Here is a 15,536-nt window from a genome sequence, read left to right as displayed (position 1 = left end):
AACGCATCTCTTCCCTAATCCGTAAATCTCTCAGCACACAACCCCAGCAGCTTCCTTGGTTTACAGCGCCGTGATATCCCACGGGATGAGTGCCGCGCTTTACAAAAACCACAATACAATACAATACAAACCATATTTTGCGAGTCACTAACCTATTAGCGATTTGCAAAATATGGTTTGCGACTCACTATTAGCAATGGGCGTGCCAAGGGTGTCCTACCTAATAGCGAGTCTCTCACCAATGTATGATTGTTTTGCGACTAAATTTGCAGTCTCAAAACACTCGCAGTTTACCACCCCTTTCAAAAGGGTGGTAAGCCACTCGCAAACAGGAAGGGGTCCCCTGGGGCCCTTTTCCCCTTTGTAAATGGGTGCGAAAATGATTTTTAAGAACAGGCAGTGGTCCCAGGGAACACTGCCTGCCCTTAAAAACTGAAGCTGGAAAGTTAAATTTTTCTCTTTAAATTCATCCAGTTTTCCGTTTAGAAAAATGGGCTGCATTTTTTTTTTTAAACTGCTTTATTTAAAAAGCAGTCACAGACATGGTGGTCTGCTGCTTCCAGCAGGCCACCATCCTTGTGAGTGCCAGCCATTCCCAATGGGGTCGCAAATTGCGCTTGCCTCATGAACATTGATGAGGCATGCAATTTGCGCCCCATTGGGAATCGCAAACAGTGTCGGAGACACTGTTGTACATTGCAATTTATGTGTTGCAAATTGCGAGTCGCAATTTGTTGCAATTTGCGACACGCAAAATGCAAGCGTCGTACATCTGGCCCCTAATGTCTGCTTGTCACCTTTTAGATGCAGTTACATTTCTGAAGCTCAAGGCAGGTTTTCCGTTAGTGATGCTAAATTTTAAAGGAGATTGTCATGCTCTTTCTGTAGCATGGCTAATAGTCTCAAATTTATTTTTTTCATGATCAGCTAATAAAAGCCATTGCAAGTTTATAATAAAATCCTTTACCTGTTTTATATGTTTTATACGTTTTTGTAAGGGGAGAGACCCACTTAGGTGTGGTACCCGGGTGGTATTAAAACATTCAGTTGAATGATAAAAGCAAATTTGGAATGCATCTCGCAAAATAGAAATTGATAAATAAACTAGGTGGTAAGCACTGCCATGGTGGCATAATTATAAAAACATTGAAATGACAAATTCATCCTTATTAAAAGTAGTTCAAACAGTCAATATGATACACCAAACATTGGGGTCCATTAGGATGGCGGACGGATCGCCACCGCCATGCAGGCGGTGGCGATCCGTCCGCCATCCTTGCCCGTCCGCCACCTTTCTTCCCCCGCCATATTACAATGGCGGACGGGAAGACCGTCTGCCACTTTTCTGCCGTGGTTGGCTTGCGACCGTGGCAGAAAAGCTCTAATATGGTGGCGGTGTCTATAAGCCGGTGCTTTATGGACCGTCCGCCGCAATGTTAAAAATGCGGGATGCACCCGCCACTGTGGGGGGGGGGGGCATCCTAATTGGGGGCATGGTTCCTCTGCCCTTGTGGCGGACGGTACCTGCCCCAGACAGGATGGCGGACGGATCCTAATCGACCCCTTAGTTAGTCACTTTGATGTATTGAGCTGTGGGTAATTTCGTTCATTTGGAACGCAGTCAGCCATTTCTTCCATTATGGTGAAGGTTAAAGTGCCGGTGCGTTGACCCCTAAGGTCATTCCGTACTGAAACAATTTAACCCTGGTCTTTCTTCGGTTTTTAACATGAAGCCCTGAGGTCACATTTAGAGCCTTCAGACGATGAATTGTGCTTTTAGTGGGCACACATCGTTGTTACGTTTAAGGCAGTGCTTCGTGCATTTATTTGTAATAATGCAGGGAGAACAAAAAAATAGAATTTTAGATTCCGGAAATGACCGGTGGAGCGACAGTTTCTTAACATTTTGTCGGCTTAGCTCAGAAATGTAACCACGTCGCAGTAACTTGAGGATGAAGCAAAAAATCTATGGCTGTCTGAATTGTACGGGACTCTTATTTGATCAATTCTTAACAGAGGAATTTCCGGCGATTGTCAAGCAAGGATGGGCAAATGCAGAGAACGTGAGGTAAATTTTCTCATAATTGACTACATAGCCTACACTCATTTGACTCTGGTCACGGGGACCAAGGCGGTAAAAAGTTCAGGGATGAGAAAATTCCCACCCTGATGTGGCAATACCTGATTTTAAAATGCCCCACAAAAGTGGATATTTTTGCATCTTGTGACTGTTACAACTTCTCTGTATCAGGGTCCGGCGGTCTTGCAGAAGGAAGCTTTTTCAATTGCTCTATTTAACGCCTTCTTAAAATTTTGGTGTGAAAGATTTTGGATCTAAGGTGCGGTGGCTGTTTTCAGTTTTAGTGCTTCGTGCAAGACTGGATGATTTGTTTTTAGATGTCTCTTGCCAGATTAGATTTTTCAAGTTTCCTTCCTTGGCAGAACGCGTGGCATATAAATATTTAAGACTACAGGCCTTTTGTGCCACGACTTGATCGAGTCACCTGAATTCTAGTCGAATCTGAGCAGTTGCAGAGTAATTTGGGAGTTTATACAATGTCTCAAAAACTTGACTCTGGCATTTATTTCGAAAGAGGCCCAGATTACTGGGGAAGGCTTCTGAGCCGTAAACTAATGTGGGAATTAGTCACTATCTTCAGCAATGGTTCTAGAGTGGGAGTCTTCGTGTGATTGAAAATGGTTTGCAAAGCAAATTGTAGTGCTACCACCTTTGGTTTAAGTGCATTCTCATGAGTTAAATGCCCTCCCATGTCATAATAATAAAAAGAGAACTGTGATACATATACATCAACTCTAATGCACTTAAAAAAAAGAACCTTATTAGCCCTGACTGCGTCATCGTGCTTTTGCAACATTAGTTTTAGCCACACAGCAAAGTATCTGTGCTGCTATACAGCAGGGATACAAAATATTGCCAAATCCAATCGCTCTCATAGATGAGACCTTTTGGCTTTGCCAATGCTTGTCTTTCTCTGCATGCCATTTAAAAAAAAAAAAAAAAACTATTGTAACAGTCCCCCATTTGATGGGCACCCCACTTCAGTTTGTTGACCCAGTCCCCGCAAGAATCTCAGACACGCCTGGCCGGAGGTGACCAAAATAGCCTATGGGTGGTTGGGATCCCGCTGCTCGTCTGTCTCCTCATTACCACCCACTTTATAGAGTGCTTTTTTCTCCACTCTATAAAGCTGTGACATTGTTGGGGATATGAATGACTTTGAAGCCTGTCAAAGGTCACATTTCACTATTTTTACATTTCACAGCTGAATGCTTGAGCTGCCTTTGCTATTGTCACTTATTTGAAATGATTGTTTGCTTCCATAGTCAGAGGGACCAGATTGGCATCTTCAGTACCATGCTGAGTGCGCACTTCCTCCAGCCTGTGACAGACACCAAGGTAAATGAATGTGCTTTGTTACTCCTCATTGTACAAGGACGTGAAGGTCAGGAGGTCACTGATTGTAGCTTCTATGCCACTCAAGATGCTAAGCATGAAATGTGTACTTTACGGTCTGTCCTATTGTATTACTCTGTTTACCTAGGAGCATAAAAAGAAAGCGTGCCATGACATCTGAAGTGGCCTTGGAATCGTTTGATATTTGTATTAGGCTCATGTAAGCTGGAGGGAAAGAAGTGAAATGTTGCTAATGGCTCGTTTGTATATTCTCTCGAAAGAGGTAGGCCAGAAATGTAGTTATTATTTGATGTATTTCTATGGAGTTTCTACTTAGGCTCTTTACAAAATTTTATGTAAGGTTGTAATAGAATTATGCAAACTGACAAAGAATAAGCAAAAAGAAAAACGATAACAGAATTAAAAAATAACCATTATCAAATAAAGAAAATAATAATATGCATTATGGCCAGTTGAAGTCTTTATCTACCATGTATAACATTGAAAAGATAAAAGTCAGTGAGGTCATCTGTTTCCACCTACAATTTCTGACCACAAAGATTTTAAATGATTTTAATACAATTCAAATGACCTAAGTTTACATAAAAATGCAGCCAGAAACGTGCGACTTGTGCAGGAGACACATGAGTTGATTGTGGCACCCTTTTGTGTAGGGCTGACTGTGGTAGACATTAAAAAAGATCCTTCTATTGGCCTGATAAGCAGATGAGCCGCAGGTATAAATGAAATAACGTTGCCTATTAGGAGGTGAGAACGCAGAGGCAAAGTTAGGCCACAACAAAGAGGAAGCTAGTTCAGCCTCTTCTTGAGCTTTAAAGGATGCCTACTGTGTCGCACGCAGATGAAGCTCACACCTAGGCCTGCCTCTCCTTTGTTTCGATATTCAGGCTGACACCAAACCCAGAATAAGGTGAGAAGCTTACCAGACCTGGTTTAGGTAGTATGCAAAGGCTTGCCCCTCCACCCTTAGGCTGGAGTGAACCCCCAGATGTTTTCTCAGAACACTACTGGATTTGTGAGGAATCAGAAGAAGGATGGCACTGCTGTCAGAAGAACCTGATGGAAGACTGTACCTGCATGCCTGGAACCCAGGACCACAGAAGGGATTCCAAAGGTCAATTGGCTGACCTCCTGTTTGTGCTGCAGTGACTCAACAAGCTTCTAGAGGACGCTCTCCCTTCAAATGGCCAGCTACCCAGTTCAAACTGGGTATACCCTGGACCCTGCTGCTGGCCTCTGTTAGTGTAAGTCCTAACCTTCAAGTAGTGTCCCCAGGTATTGAACCCTGAGCTGGTGTTAGCTTGTACTCCACCTGTCCCCAAACTGCAGGTAGTGGGATTTAGAACAGTTCTGCTACTTTCTGCCTGGAGAACTGTCAGAGACCTAAATCGGTGTCGAAGTCACAGCCATTGATGTTGAATCACTGGTCGGCCTAAGCTTTCTGGTTTGCAGCGCTGAAAGATATATGACTTCCAGAAAAGTTTCTAAGTCTGCACATAGAGGGCTTTATTGAGACCTGTGCCGAGCAGCATACGGCCATGTCAAGGCTTTCCTCCAAGGCATGTAATTCGCCCACTCAGAGCTTTCCCACTTTTGTGAATGGCCTCACAGGGACCCCTCTCTTCAGCAACCCGCCATAGCCAAGCCCCACTTCGGATCCAACTTGCAGCGTGCCCTGCAGATGTCTCATTTATGGCCACATTTTCTCCATAAATGTTTTTAAGTCAGAAGGTATTCTTTTTACTGGGAGGAACCCGGTACCTGTGTCCAAACGCTATTTTTAATTTAAAGGTTAAATAATCATATCTTGAGTCTTTCGATTTGATTTTTTGAATTTATTGCCATTTTGTTTAATAACATAGTCTCTATTTTTCTAAATTTGTTTATGATTTTTCTTGTGTTGTATTTTCACTTTATTACTGTTTGAGTGCTGCATAAATACTTTGCACGCTGCCTCTAAGTTAAGCCTAACTGCTTTGTGTAAAGCTGCCAGAGGGTTAAGCACAGCTTTTCTTTAGTGACTTTAGTGATTCACCCTGACAAGGATTGTGATTGTTTTTCGAGGTGGGGTTCTCACCCACCTCAACTAACACCCCAATTACTGGGACATTAAGTGACATTAAAGCCCACAAATGGTGAGAAATGCACTGGCTATAAGCCCACTGCATGTTTTAGTATGGTCCACAATAGACCACAATAGGCCTTCGCCCATAGCTCAGTGGCAGCTCCTCAATTTAGGGTACCAGGGATGCAACCTCCTTACTTACTCTCTTATGAAGTTGAGTAAAAAAAATGCCTGCATAGCTGTGCATGTGAATGTTGGTATAAAGCCTGGAAAAGCACTAATTCAGTCACTTGCTTTCCTTTTCTGGGCTTTCTGTGCGCATTCACATGTTTGCTATGGACAGGCAGTCTGCATCATTCCTGAGGTCTTAGAGGTCATCAGTCTGGCAAAGCCATAACATTTTATTCTGAGCTCCAGCCCTGATAACATGTCTGTAAAGATGGCCTTCACCCCTGATACTCCCTGGTCACTTCAGACTGAGTTTTGTAGTGCCAGTGCCTTCATGTAAATGTGGGCCTGGAGCCATACCCCACCCTTTCACAACTCATAACATGGTGGGTCTAGGAAAACTCACAAATCCCACCCCATCCTGTGATAAGACATGAAAGGGTGGAAGTTGAGACTGCAAGCCTGAAGGGGAAACCTATATGTGCACGTTTTCTAGAAACAGTGTGAAGGATCCTGTTCACAGCTTCTCATGCTGACTGGACCATGAAGAAGTGTTCTCTGCAGCACAGCTATTAGTTTTAAGTTTGCTGCATCCCGCTCCCCTCCTCTACGAGCCCAGGTGTACATAAGAAAGAAAAAAACCTTCCTTCTAGGGTGCCTGCTACCTGAAAGTAATGTAAAACTGTGTAATTGGTTAATCAGCAAATGTAAGTGCTGCCAGAAAGCTAGTGTCGGCTGTAACTGATGGAACCATGTTAACTTCCTGGTGACCAATATTTATTCTTTTTGAGTAGCAGTGTCAGAGGTTTACTAGCTGGGTTTCAGAACTGCATTCTTTTAAACTTACCATAAAAGGCTTGCACTAGGTACTATCTGATTCTGTAGTAATAAATATGTGTATTTTGAAAGCACTTATTTCCTCTTTAAACACTAAGGGGCCTATTACATTGTTGGTTAGTAAGCCTCCGACCGCTCGTCGGAGGCTTACCGATCGATACGGTAGATTTCCCGTCCAACTGCCCAATTATGTTGTAGGAGGTCGGAGTGTAAACCGGTCGGTCTTTCAGACCGGCTTCTGATGGGCTCAAGGAGCCTGTCAGCCAGTCGGAAACTCTACATGATCCCCTATGGACGTCGTTTCCGCTATTGGGATTATGATCACGGTTTCTGACAGGCTTTTCATGTCGGGCTTTCCAACATGAAAAGCCTGTCAGAAAGTGACTTTGGAGGGGCCTTAGCAGGGCCCCCATCCCTCAATGGCCTCCAGTTGGGGGACGGGGTGCACCTAAGGTGCCACCCTGTTAGTCCCTGCACCGTGTGGCAGGCACAGTGAGATGCCTGCCACATGAATCAGGGATTAACAGAAGCTCCCATTTCTTCATGGGAGCTTGTGCTGTAGCTGGTTTCCGACTGCAGCACGAGCTCCCATAAAAAAATGGGAGCTCACGACACCCCATTGTAATTGCGGTGTCGGGACTGCTGACCGGAGGTTGATTGGTCGGTCCTCAGACTGCAACGGAACGCCTGACATCATAACAATCCCCTAAATCTATTAGCACCTTTTGCAGCATTATATTATACTGTGTGTAATACATTGTCTTAATAATCACTTGCATATTCAAAGTGCTTTCAGTTGTAAAATAGGACCTCATTGCAGTATAGATGTACGTCTCTATTCTCCACTGTGCCGAGTAGCGCTATGACGGTGATGGCATTAACCATCTGAGCTGTCAAAAGAGTGCATTTCCCACTGATTACTTTAACTTGCATTTGTTTTTCATTGACGGTTTTGCATTATATTTTTTGTGCATTCACTTGAAGATGAAAAGCCAACAAAATAGTTGCAAAGCATTTTGTGTTATTTAGCCATTTCTGTGGCTGAATGTATGTATCCTAGCAAATCCATTCCTACTAGTTGGTCTAATAACCTCAATCCCAGGCCTCCTTGCAGGTTTCTTCATGTTCATTAAAGTAATTGAGTTGGAAAATGCACTATTTGTCCCCATTAAAAAAACAATTCCCTTGGGGGGACTTTGTTGAATGTTTTGCTTATGCATTTGTAAATCTTATCCCAGTATGTTTGTGGTATAGGGCATTGGAAGAGCACGTGGGCAAGGTTACCAACATGGGAATTACAATTCCAGCATGTAGGGCTCTGGCTGAGGTTAAGTTTAAAGATCTTCTCGGGGTCCAATATACCCTGTTTATTAGCATAAGCTTGGTGTGGGATAGTAAAGGAGAGATTTTATTCGAGAAGGGAGTGATATGTATCTTCTTCCAGTCTAATGTGATTTCACTGGAGATAGGTTTGGGTTCCCATTTTACTTCACACTTCATGTGAGATTTTGCGAGGATAAGGGGATAAGAGTTTGTTTATTTAAGAAATGGTGTGTCCTGACTTTGGTAGCTGAAGCATCCTTGAGAGGATCAAAGGATCGGAAGGTTTTATAGAGCGTAGCGTGAGGATTGACTTTAGTTTTAAGAATTTATAAAAATCTATAAAGTTTAGCTCGTGTCGATTCTGAAGCTCGGAGAAAGGCAAAGGGAGAGTTTCTGTAAAGAGGTCTTTGACTAGATGTATGCCATTTTAGACCACTGTTCCCACAGGAGCATCTCTCCATCAATTCTCAGGCTTGGGTTGCGCCAGAGAGAGGTCAAGTTGGATTTGTTAATTTTTACCGCAAAGATATGATCCAGATGCAACAGGGCCCTTTTAGTATTTAGCAAGATATATGTAGAATGGGGGGGTGGAGGATATATCCATAGTGAGGAGAGCAGGCAAAGGCATATTGTTAATGATTTATATTTTTATGTCCAACCAGACTGGAATGTAGTCAGCTTGGGGAAGTAGCCAGTTAGATCCTTGTTTATAAAGATAAGCGGTTTGGTAGTTCCTAAAGTTCGGAAGGCCCGGATCACCTTTTTCTTTTGGTAATTGAAGTTTTTTCATGGATATTCTGGGTCTCCTACCTTGCCAGAGGAACGAATTAAAATGCTTATAGATCCTACTCAGTAAGTCATTTGAGAGTGTCATTGGTAGCATACTGGCTAGAGAGTTAACAAGTGGAGTAATCATCATTTTTATCCAAATGTATCCAAATCCAAAATTACCTTTTGTAACATTTTGATTTCATAATACTTTGCGCTTAAGATTAGAGTCTAAATATACTTTACTTTAGATACCTTTCTGGCCTCATCAAAAGGTTGGAAAGTACACTAGAAATGCTACAAAACACATGTGAAATCCTTCTTTTGTATTTTTTGATAGAGAACTGGTATAAAATGTCATAAATGTCGATCTAGTGAAAGGTGATTAAACACAGTGTTGGAAAGCTGTTGTCGATATAAATTTAGAACAGATAGGTGGATTTTTATGGCTAATGACAGTCTTCTGATTCAAAAATAAGATATCAAGAAACCTTCCAGACTGCAGCTCTTGAAAGAGGTGAACTGATGAAGCCTGTGGCCTCGATGTACCAGAACGGCGCATACCTTTAGTGTAAAACCATGTCCCTCGCTGGACTCATGTCTGCGATAATTCAATTATCAATATTCTGATGTGTCAAAGAGTCCACTGCAGTTTATCAATCATGACATTTGAGAAAGTAAAACAATTGATGAATGATTCTGTTAGTGCTCAAATCTCAAATTGTTATTTTGGTTTTCCTAATCGAAATAAACCGATATTCTGTTTGCTAGTCTGAACATTTTCAACCCCTGCTGAGTCAAAAGTATGGTACAGAGGCTCCGTTTCCTATGCTGCTTTGTGAACACGTTATAAGAGTAATTACACATAATTTTGCATAATTTCCTGACATTTTTCGTAAATATGCAAATTATGCGAGTTTAGTTCAACCCTATTAATTTCTGGGTCTTTTGCATAGAGTCACAGCATCCATAAATGCAAATCATTTGTTTCTGGGCCCTGCTTTGTTTCTGAGACATCTATGGTTTGAGAGATTTTGTTTGAGAGTTTCCGTGCATGTGTTTAAAATATAGATTATAAGATCAACAAAGAAGCACTTCTTGATTATTACATAGAAAGGTTTAGGTCTCACAGATGCACGTCATCTCTGCTGTACAGCTGGCCTTGTGTGGCCTCAGCCTAGAAAGCAGTCTTTATTTCCTTAAACTGCAGCACGTGCCTTATGTAGGTGCGAGTCCTCAGCCCTGGTGTTACAGTGTGAGGTATTGAAGGGTCTCTTTCTAATGCTTCCTCTAGGCCGGCAGCCTAATGGCTTCAACGAATGACCACCTGCAGGAGCTGCTGATGGCCATCACGACTATCTCCGTGGAGCTGCAGGAACGCATGAGGTGCGCCTTCTTGGGGACTTCGGAGCGCTGTCACTATATCTTCACATTAAGGGACCTCAGCAAAATATTCAGGTAAATGAAAGGATTTGCAGCAGACTTAGTGGCTAATAGGACATTTTTACGATTTTAAAAGAAGAATTCTGGTTTTGGTGAGTACCCTGTTCCAGTTGGAAATATGTGACTCTGGCCGCACATCTTGGTTGCATTATGTTTGTGTTTTAGGTCACACAAAGATGGCTGCACCATGGACGTCAACTCACCAAAATGCCAGGAGTAGCAAAAGTGACATCACACGTCCTTTGACTTTCACTCACACACACATGCTTACACATACACACACTCATTTACACATACACACACTCGTTCTTATGTAAACATACACTCACCCGCAAGCACACACACAATTTACATGCAAAAGCATTTTGTTACTTACCTCACCAGATAGGGAGAGTTACATTTCAGCTAATTGTACTCCATATTTTATTATACTAATAGTAAATATTGCAATATTATTTATTATTAGTGTATTAAAAAAATGGACAAAAAACAAAGTGTATGAAGCCCCAAATGACGTCCATAATGATAAGCTTCCACTGTGTTCCCGCCACTGGTTTTGCCACCCCCAAGGCCAGGAGTCACAAAGGAAGTGCCAGAGGTCGCTAGGGGCAAGCCAGGAGTCGCAACGGCAACCCCTAAATGATGTCAGTGGCATACACTGCAAATGGAGTCTGCTCTCAGCGACTACAGGGTGGGTGCTGCAGAATTTACTGCAAGAGATGAATAGGCAGCGGCGGCCGGCAAGGCTCGCGGTAGGCGGACGCGGGAGATGGCGCCAGGGCGGAGGTTGCGAGGATCGCGCTGAGAGGTAGGTTGCGGGGGGATACATTATATTTAAAAATACATTTTTTAAATAAACTTACCTTGCCACTAGCTGGGTCCTAAGTCTCTGCTCCTGCTCTCCTTGAGCACATCGGGGAACAGGTAGCAGGCGCCCCACTAACCAATCACAACGGTGCAGCGTTGTGAGTGGTGAGCACCCAGGCTCCCCTAACCAATCACAACGCTGCAGCAGTGCTGTGATTGGTTTGGAGCGTCCTGGTTTGACCCTCAACCAGGGAATGGGGCCCTGGGCTCGTTCTACATGCAGGGGAAAGTGTGCATAACTGGTTTGGGCGGCACAAGAGGGCTGACCAAACAGTTATTGCGAACTCAAAGAGCAGAGAAGCCCCGCTCAGTTATTGCAAACTCAAAGAGCAGAGCAGCCCCGCTCACTCACGCGCCCGCAAAGCAGCAGGAAGCTGAACTAAAATGATAATACCATAAAGTTATTATCATTTTAGGTTTTTGCTTCTCACTGTTTTAAAGCAGTGGGGCGACACTCCTCTGCCATAGCGGAGGAGCAGCCCCTGTGAATAGGGGTATATTAGGCGGTAGGCAATTAGATGCTTAATGTGACCCTGGACAGACGGGCTAATTAGAATGTAGGGAGCGAGGGGGTGCCAGGAGATCCTAGATTTCTAAAGCATTAATGTTTTTCTGTTTGGCTGTACTGAATGAGTGCCTGAATCACAATCTCACAGTGTGGTGAGTTGTGGGATCTCACCACACTGTTTGTTACTGGAGCCCATTATCAAATATCCTCATGGTGAAGGCGAGTGAGTAAACAAGACTTTCAGAGTGCGTTCTTAAAGGGTGGTGTAAGAGGATTCTTTTTTATTATTTCAATTTACTCCACAGGGTGTCTCACTTTAGGTGCAAATTATCGATCCAGGTACTGGATTAGTAAATATTTCAAACACTGGTCCTGGACTGTAGCAAGCAGACACCCTTACATATTGCTTTTGGGTTCCACAGCTACCTATTGCTTCAGTTTTACCAGCCAGCTTTCAGAATGTTTTACCTAAAGGAATTAAGAGCAAGACATACACAGATGTTTATTCTCTGAATACGAAAACCAATTCACTTGAATGGAATTCATTTTGCTGTCATTCCTCAGTAGCATCACCACCTGGACTGCTGCCCTAATGACCCACTCACTGGTTCATAAACCATCATTACGCGGGCATCAGTGGGTCTCACTTGTTCATTTTTTAAGGCTTGCCATCACTCCTCTTTCTGCTGCTTCCATTGTCAGCTTGGGTGCCCCCTCCTTCAGATGCTTGCCCACTAATGGTAGTCTTTGGGTAGGAAACTGGATTCATACCTACCGAGGAGAGGCAGATCATGGTGTTGATATGGGTTGTACTTGAGCTCCCACAGAAATAAACAATCTAAAGGCTAAAAAGTCGAAGAGTTCTGTGAGGATTTCTGGGCTTACCCATGGCCGCGTGCCATTGTTTTTTTTTTAAACGTCTTTTTATTAATCAATAGCCAGCATTCATAAACATGATCATAATCTTACATTGGTTTACGTCCGTTGTCAATGGCATACACATTCTAATATACAAAGACATGTTGTTGTATTAATGGTCCCTTTGGAGTTCAACAGTCCAATTAACTCAGCCCTGCACCCTCCCCACCTAACTAGACCATATCCCCCAAACCTCCTGTAGTCTTCCCACCGCTACCAGATTTTCACCCATTTCTCGTGGCCTCCCCGGCTTTCATAAATTGTCTTTTCTGCCTCACAGTACCAGTCCATGTCTTTTTTCCACTGGGAGACTTTAGGCGGTTGAATTGCTCCCCACGCTGCTGCAATATTCTTCTTTTTTTTATCCAGAACAACAAGGGGTTCCTGTGGCATATTACTTCATAAATATTCAATAATTGGGGACTTAATACCAATCCAAGTATTGGAGAAAGAATGGCAATTGCATGAGAGAGACACAATCAACGCAGTTTCAAACCATTTTATATATATATTTCAAATGACAAAAAGTAGTTGAAATAGTTTAGACTACAGCATATCATACAGTATATACAGTGCAATGTGTCCCAAGTGATTTGTGAAGTAACCAAAAATCGACAAGTGTACAGTGAGGTGAACTATACAGGTTACAGTGGTAGCTATTTACAAACAGGAGACATGACTCAAAGACAATTCTTGAAACCAATCGTGGAACAGCTGCTATACAATCATAGGAACTGTGTGAGTCTTATTCGCCTCCAAGTACGTCGACGGCGTTTCGACCCTTAGAATGAGGGTCTCATCAGGACTGGGAGTGAGGGACGTCTATAAAACATAATGTATGATGTGGGTTTATAAATATATATAATATAATAACCATGAATATATATTAAATATTCTTGGTGGAGTGGAGAAAATTACCTTATAGTGGGCTAGTCATAACCCATGCGTGTAGAAGCAAAATGAATTTACTTACAGTGAACCCAGCCGGGCACTGTCGAGGGGCAGACAAAGAAAAAGGCAAGGAATTAGCTACAAATAAAGGAACTACACGATTTATCAGGTACAGGACTGAGACAACGACTTACCACTGTCAAAGACACCTTGGTAGTTGTAGTTTGTCAGTCTGTAACGGGCAGTGCCGTCGCCGCGCGAAATGACCAGAGGTTCTCTGTGGTGTAAAGAACGGCAACTCAATATCTTGTAAACTCATGGTAACATAGAGATTACGGGCGCTAAGTGCTCCTAACTTTAAAAGCATAAGCATACCTGGGCGCGTTGTCCACTAGCTCGATCGCTACCTTCCGGAAAATGTGTGGTGAGTGGCGGGTGACGTCACCGCGTTTTAACACAGACGGCATTGCGCACGCAATTGATACTGAAAAAGGACTATAGTGCAATGTTTACAATTACGGGACGGAGATAATTGTGTATGGTTTGCACAAGGGCATTACGAGGAGAGGAATAATAGAAGAGTAAAATAAACAAGCACAAGCAGCTGGAATCATAAATGTGATAACTTGCCATATTTACATTCAAAACTTTTTTTTTAAAAAGTTTTTTTCTTTCTTATTTACCCAAGCACATCTATTAATAGAGGCATGCATAATGATCTACAGATTCATTTAGACAGTTAGACAACGCACAATCAATCATTATGTACGCAATGTCGCAACTTTGTGTAATATCTGTCCATATTATCTCATATAGATGACATACAGTTCCCTACTCCTTAGACCATACTCGTCTAGACAAATTATATTCATAGGGCCAGGATATAGTTCTGGTATCATTAGTAAACATCATATCCGTTAACACTCTATGCACGATATTTACACCATAGTCCACAATACCTGACATTGCAATTCTGACTGACAGAGTAGATACTATTGGCAATTATAATTTAGGTCAATGTAGAGACAAAACCCCTCCACTCATCAGCAGAGTTCAATCCCTCATTGATTGAATTGATTTTATCTATCCAATGGCATTCACGACGTTGTAGAATCTGAGCAATATCACCCCCTCTCTCAGGTAATGTCACAATATCTACTACTTGCCATCGTATTTCATCGGCAGAGTGTTTGAATTCTTGGAAATGTGCAACAAGGGGAGCTGTTAGAACAGATTTTCTTATGCGGCTACGATGTTGCCCTATTCTGGCTTTAATCAGTTGTTGAGTTTGCCCAATGTAGGGTAGGCCGCATGGACACCATATGCAATACACGACATTTCGTGTGTTGCAATTCGAAAAGAAATCAAGTTTGTGATCACAATTACCATGTTTAAAATTGGTGGTTTTACAAGTTAATGGGCAGATAACACAGCTACCGCACGGGTAGTGACCAAGGACAGGAGGAAGGTTCCAAGATGTTTCAAGGGTACCAATCTTTTGAGACGGTTTTTCAGAGGATGACCTCACTAAATGATCCTTAAGATTTTTTGCCCTTTTGTATGCAAACAAAGGTACTTCCATTTCGGAGTCAACACTTTGTATTATATTCCAATTTTTTGTAATTGTTTTGCGAATTTTGTTGGTGTTGACGCCGAAAGTTGTGACACATACAATTTTGTTCATCTCTTTTTTTGGTCTGGTGATCAACAATTCTTCTCGTGGGCAATACCAGGCACGCTTGAGTGATCATCGCACCAATCTATTGGGATATCCTCTGAGTATTAGTTTATTTTTCAAAACTTCCGCTTCCTTCATATAGTCCTCTCTTCGGGCACAGTTCCGGCGGATTCTCAAGAACTGCCCGAATGGTAGGCCATCCCTCAGTGCTCGCGGATGTTGACTTTTGTAAGATAACAAGGTGTTTTTCTCCGTAGGTTTTCTATGGAGAGATGTGATCAATTTATTATCTTCATTCAAGATATTTTATATCTAAGAACGGGATTGTCTCTTTATGTATCGTAGAAGTGAAAGTCAAATGAGTTTGTACAGTGTTTAGATATGCAATGAATTTGGTAAAATTCTCTACACTCCCTCTCCAAGTTAGAAAAATATCGTCTATATACCTATACCAGCAGTTAATGCTGGTATAGTATGGATTTCGAACATTTAAGACAAACATTCCTTCAACATGGTTCATATAAATGTTAGCCAGATTCGGGGCAAAAATTGCGCCCATACTGGTACCACAGCATTGTTCGTAAAAATGTCCATTAGAGACAAAATAATTTCTCTGAAGTGCTATTTCTAACAG

General features: G+C 42.4%; 1 protein-coding gene across 1 annotated transcript in view; it reads left to right on the top strand.

Moving 5' to 3' along the window:
* Positions 1-15,536, top strand: part of LOC144822741 (uncharacterized) — a 2,085,503-nt gene that overhangs the window by 846,236 nt on the left and 1,223,731 nt on the right. Inside the window, exons 62-63 of the mRNA XM_078680596.1 lie at positions 3,346-3,418; positions 9,892-10,055. Of these exons, the coding sequence (XP_078536722.1) occupies positions 3,346-3,418; positions 9,892-10,055 (237 nt within the window). The remainder of the gene's footprint in view (positions 1-3,345; positions 3,419-9,891; positions 10,056-15,536) is intronic.

Source organism: Lissotriton helveticus, chromosome 3_1 (assembly GCF_964261635.1).
Source record: "Lissotriton helveticus chromosome 3_1, aLisHel1.1, whole genome shotgun sequence".
NCBI classification, from domain to species: domain Eukaryota; kingdom Metazoa; phylum Chordata; class Amphibia; order Caudata; family Salamandridae; genus Lissotriton; species Lissotriton helveticus.
The sequence above is the reverse complement of the archived record's forward strand: the minus strand, read 5'-3'. Positions and strand labels throughout refer to the sequence as shown.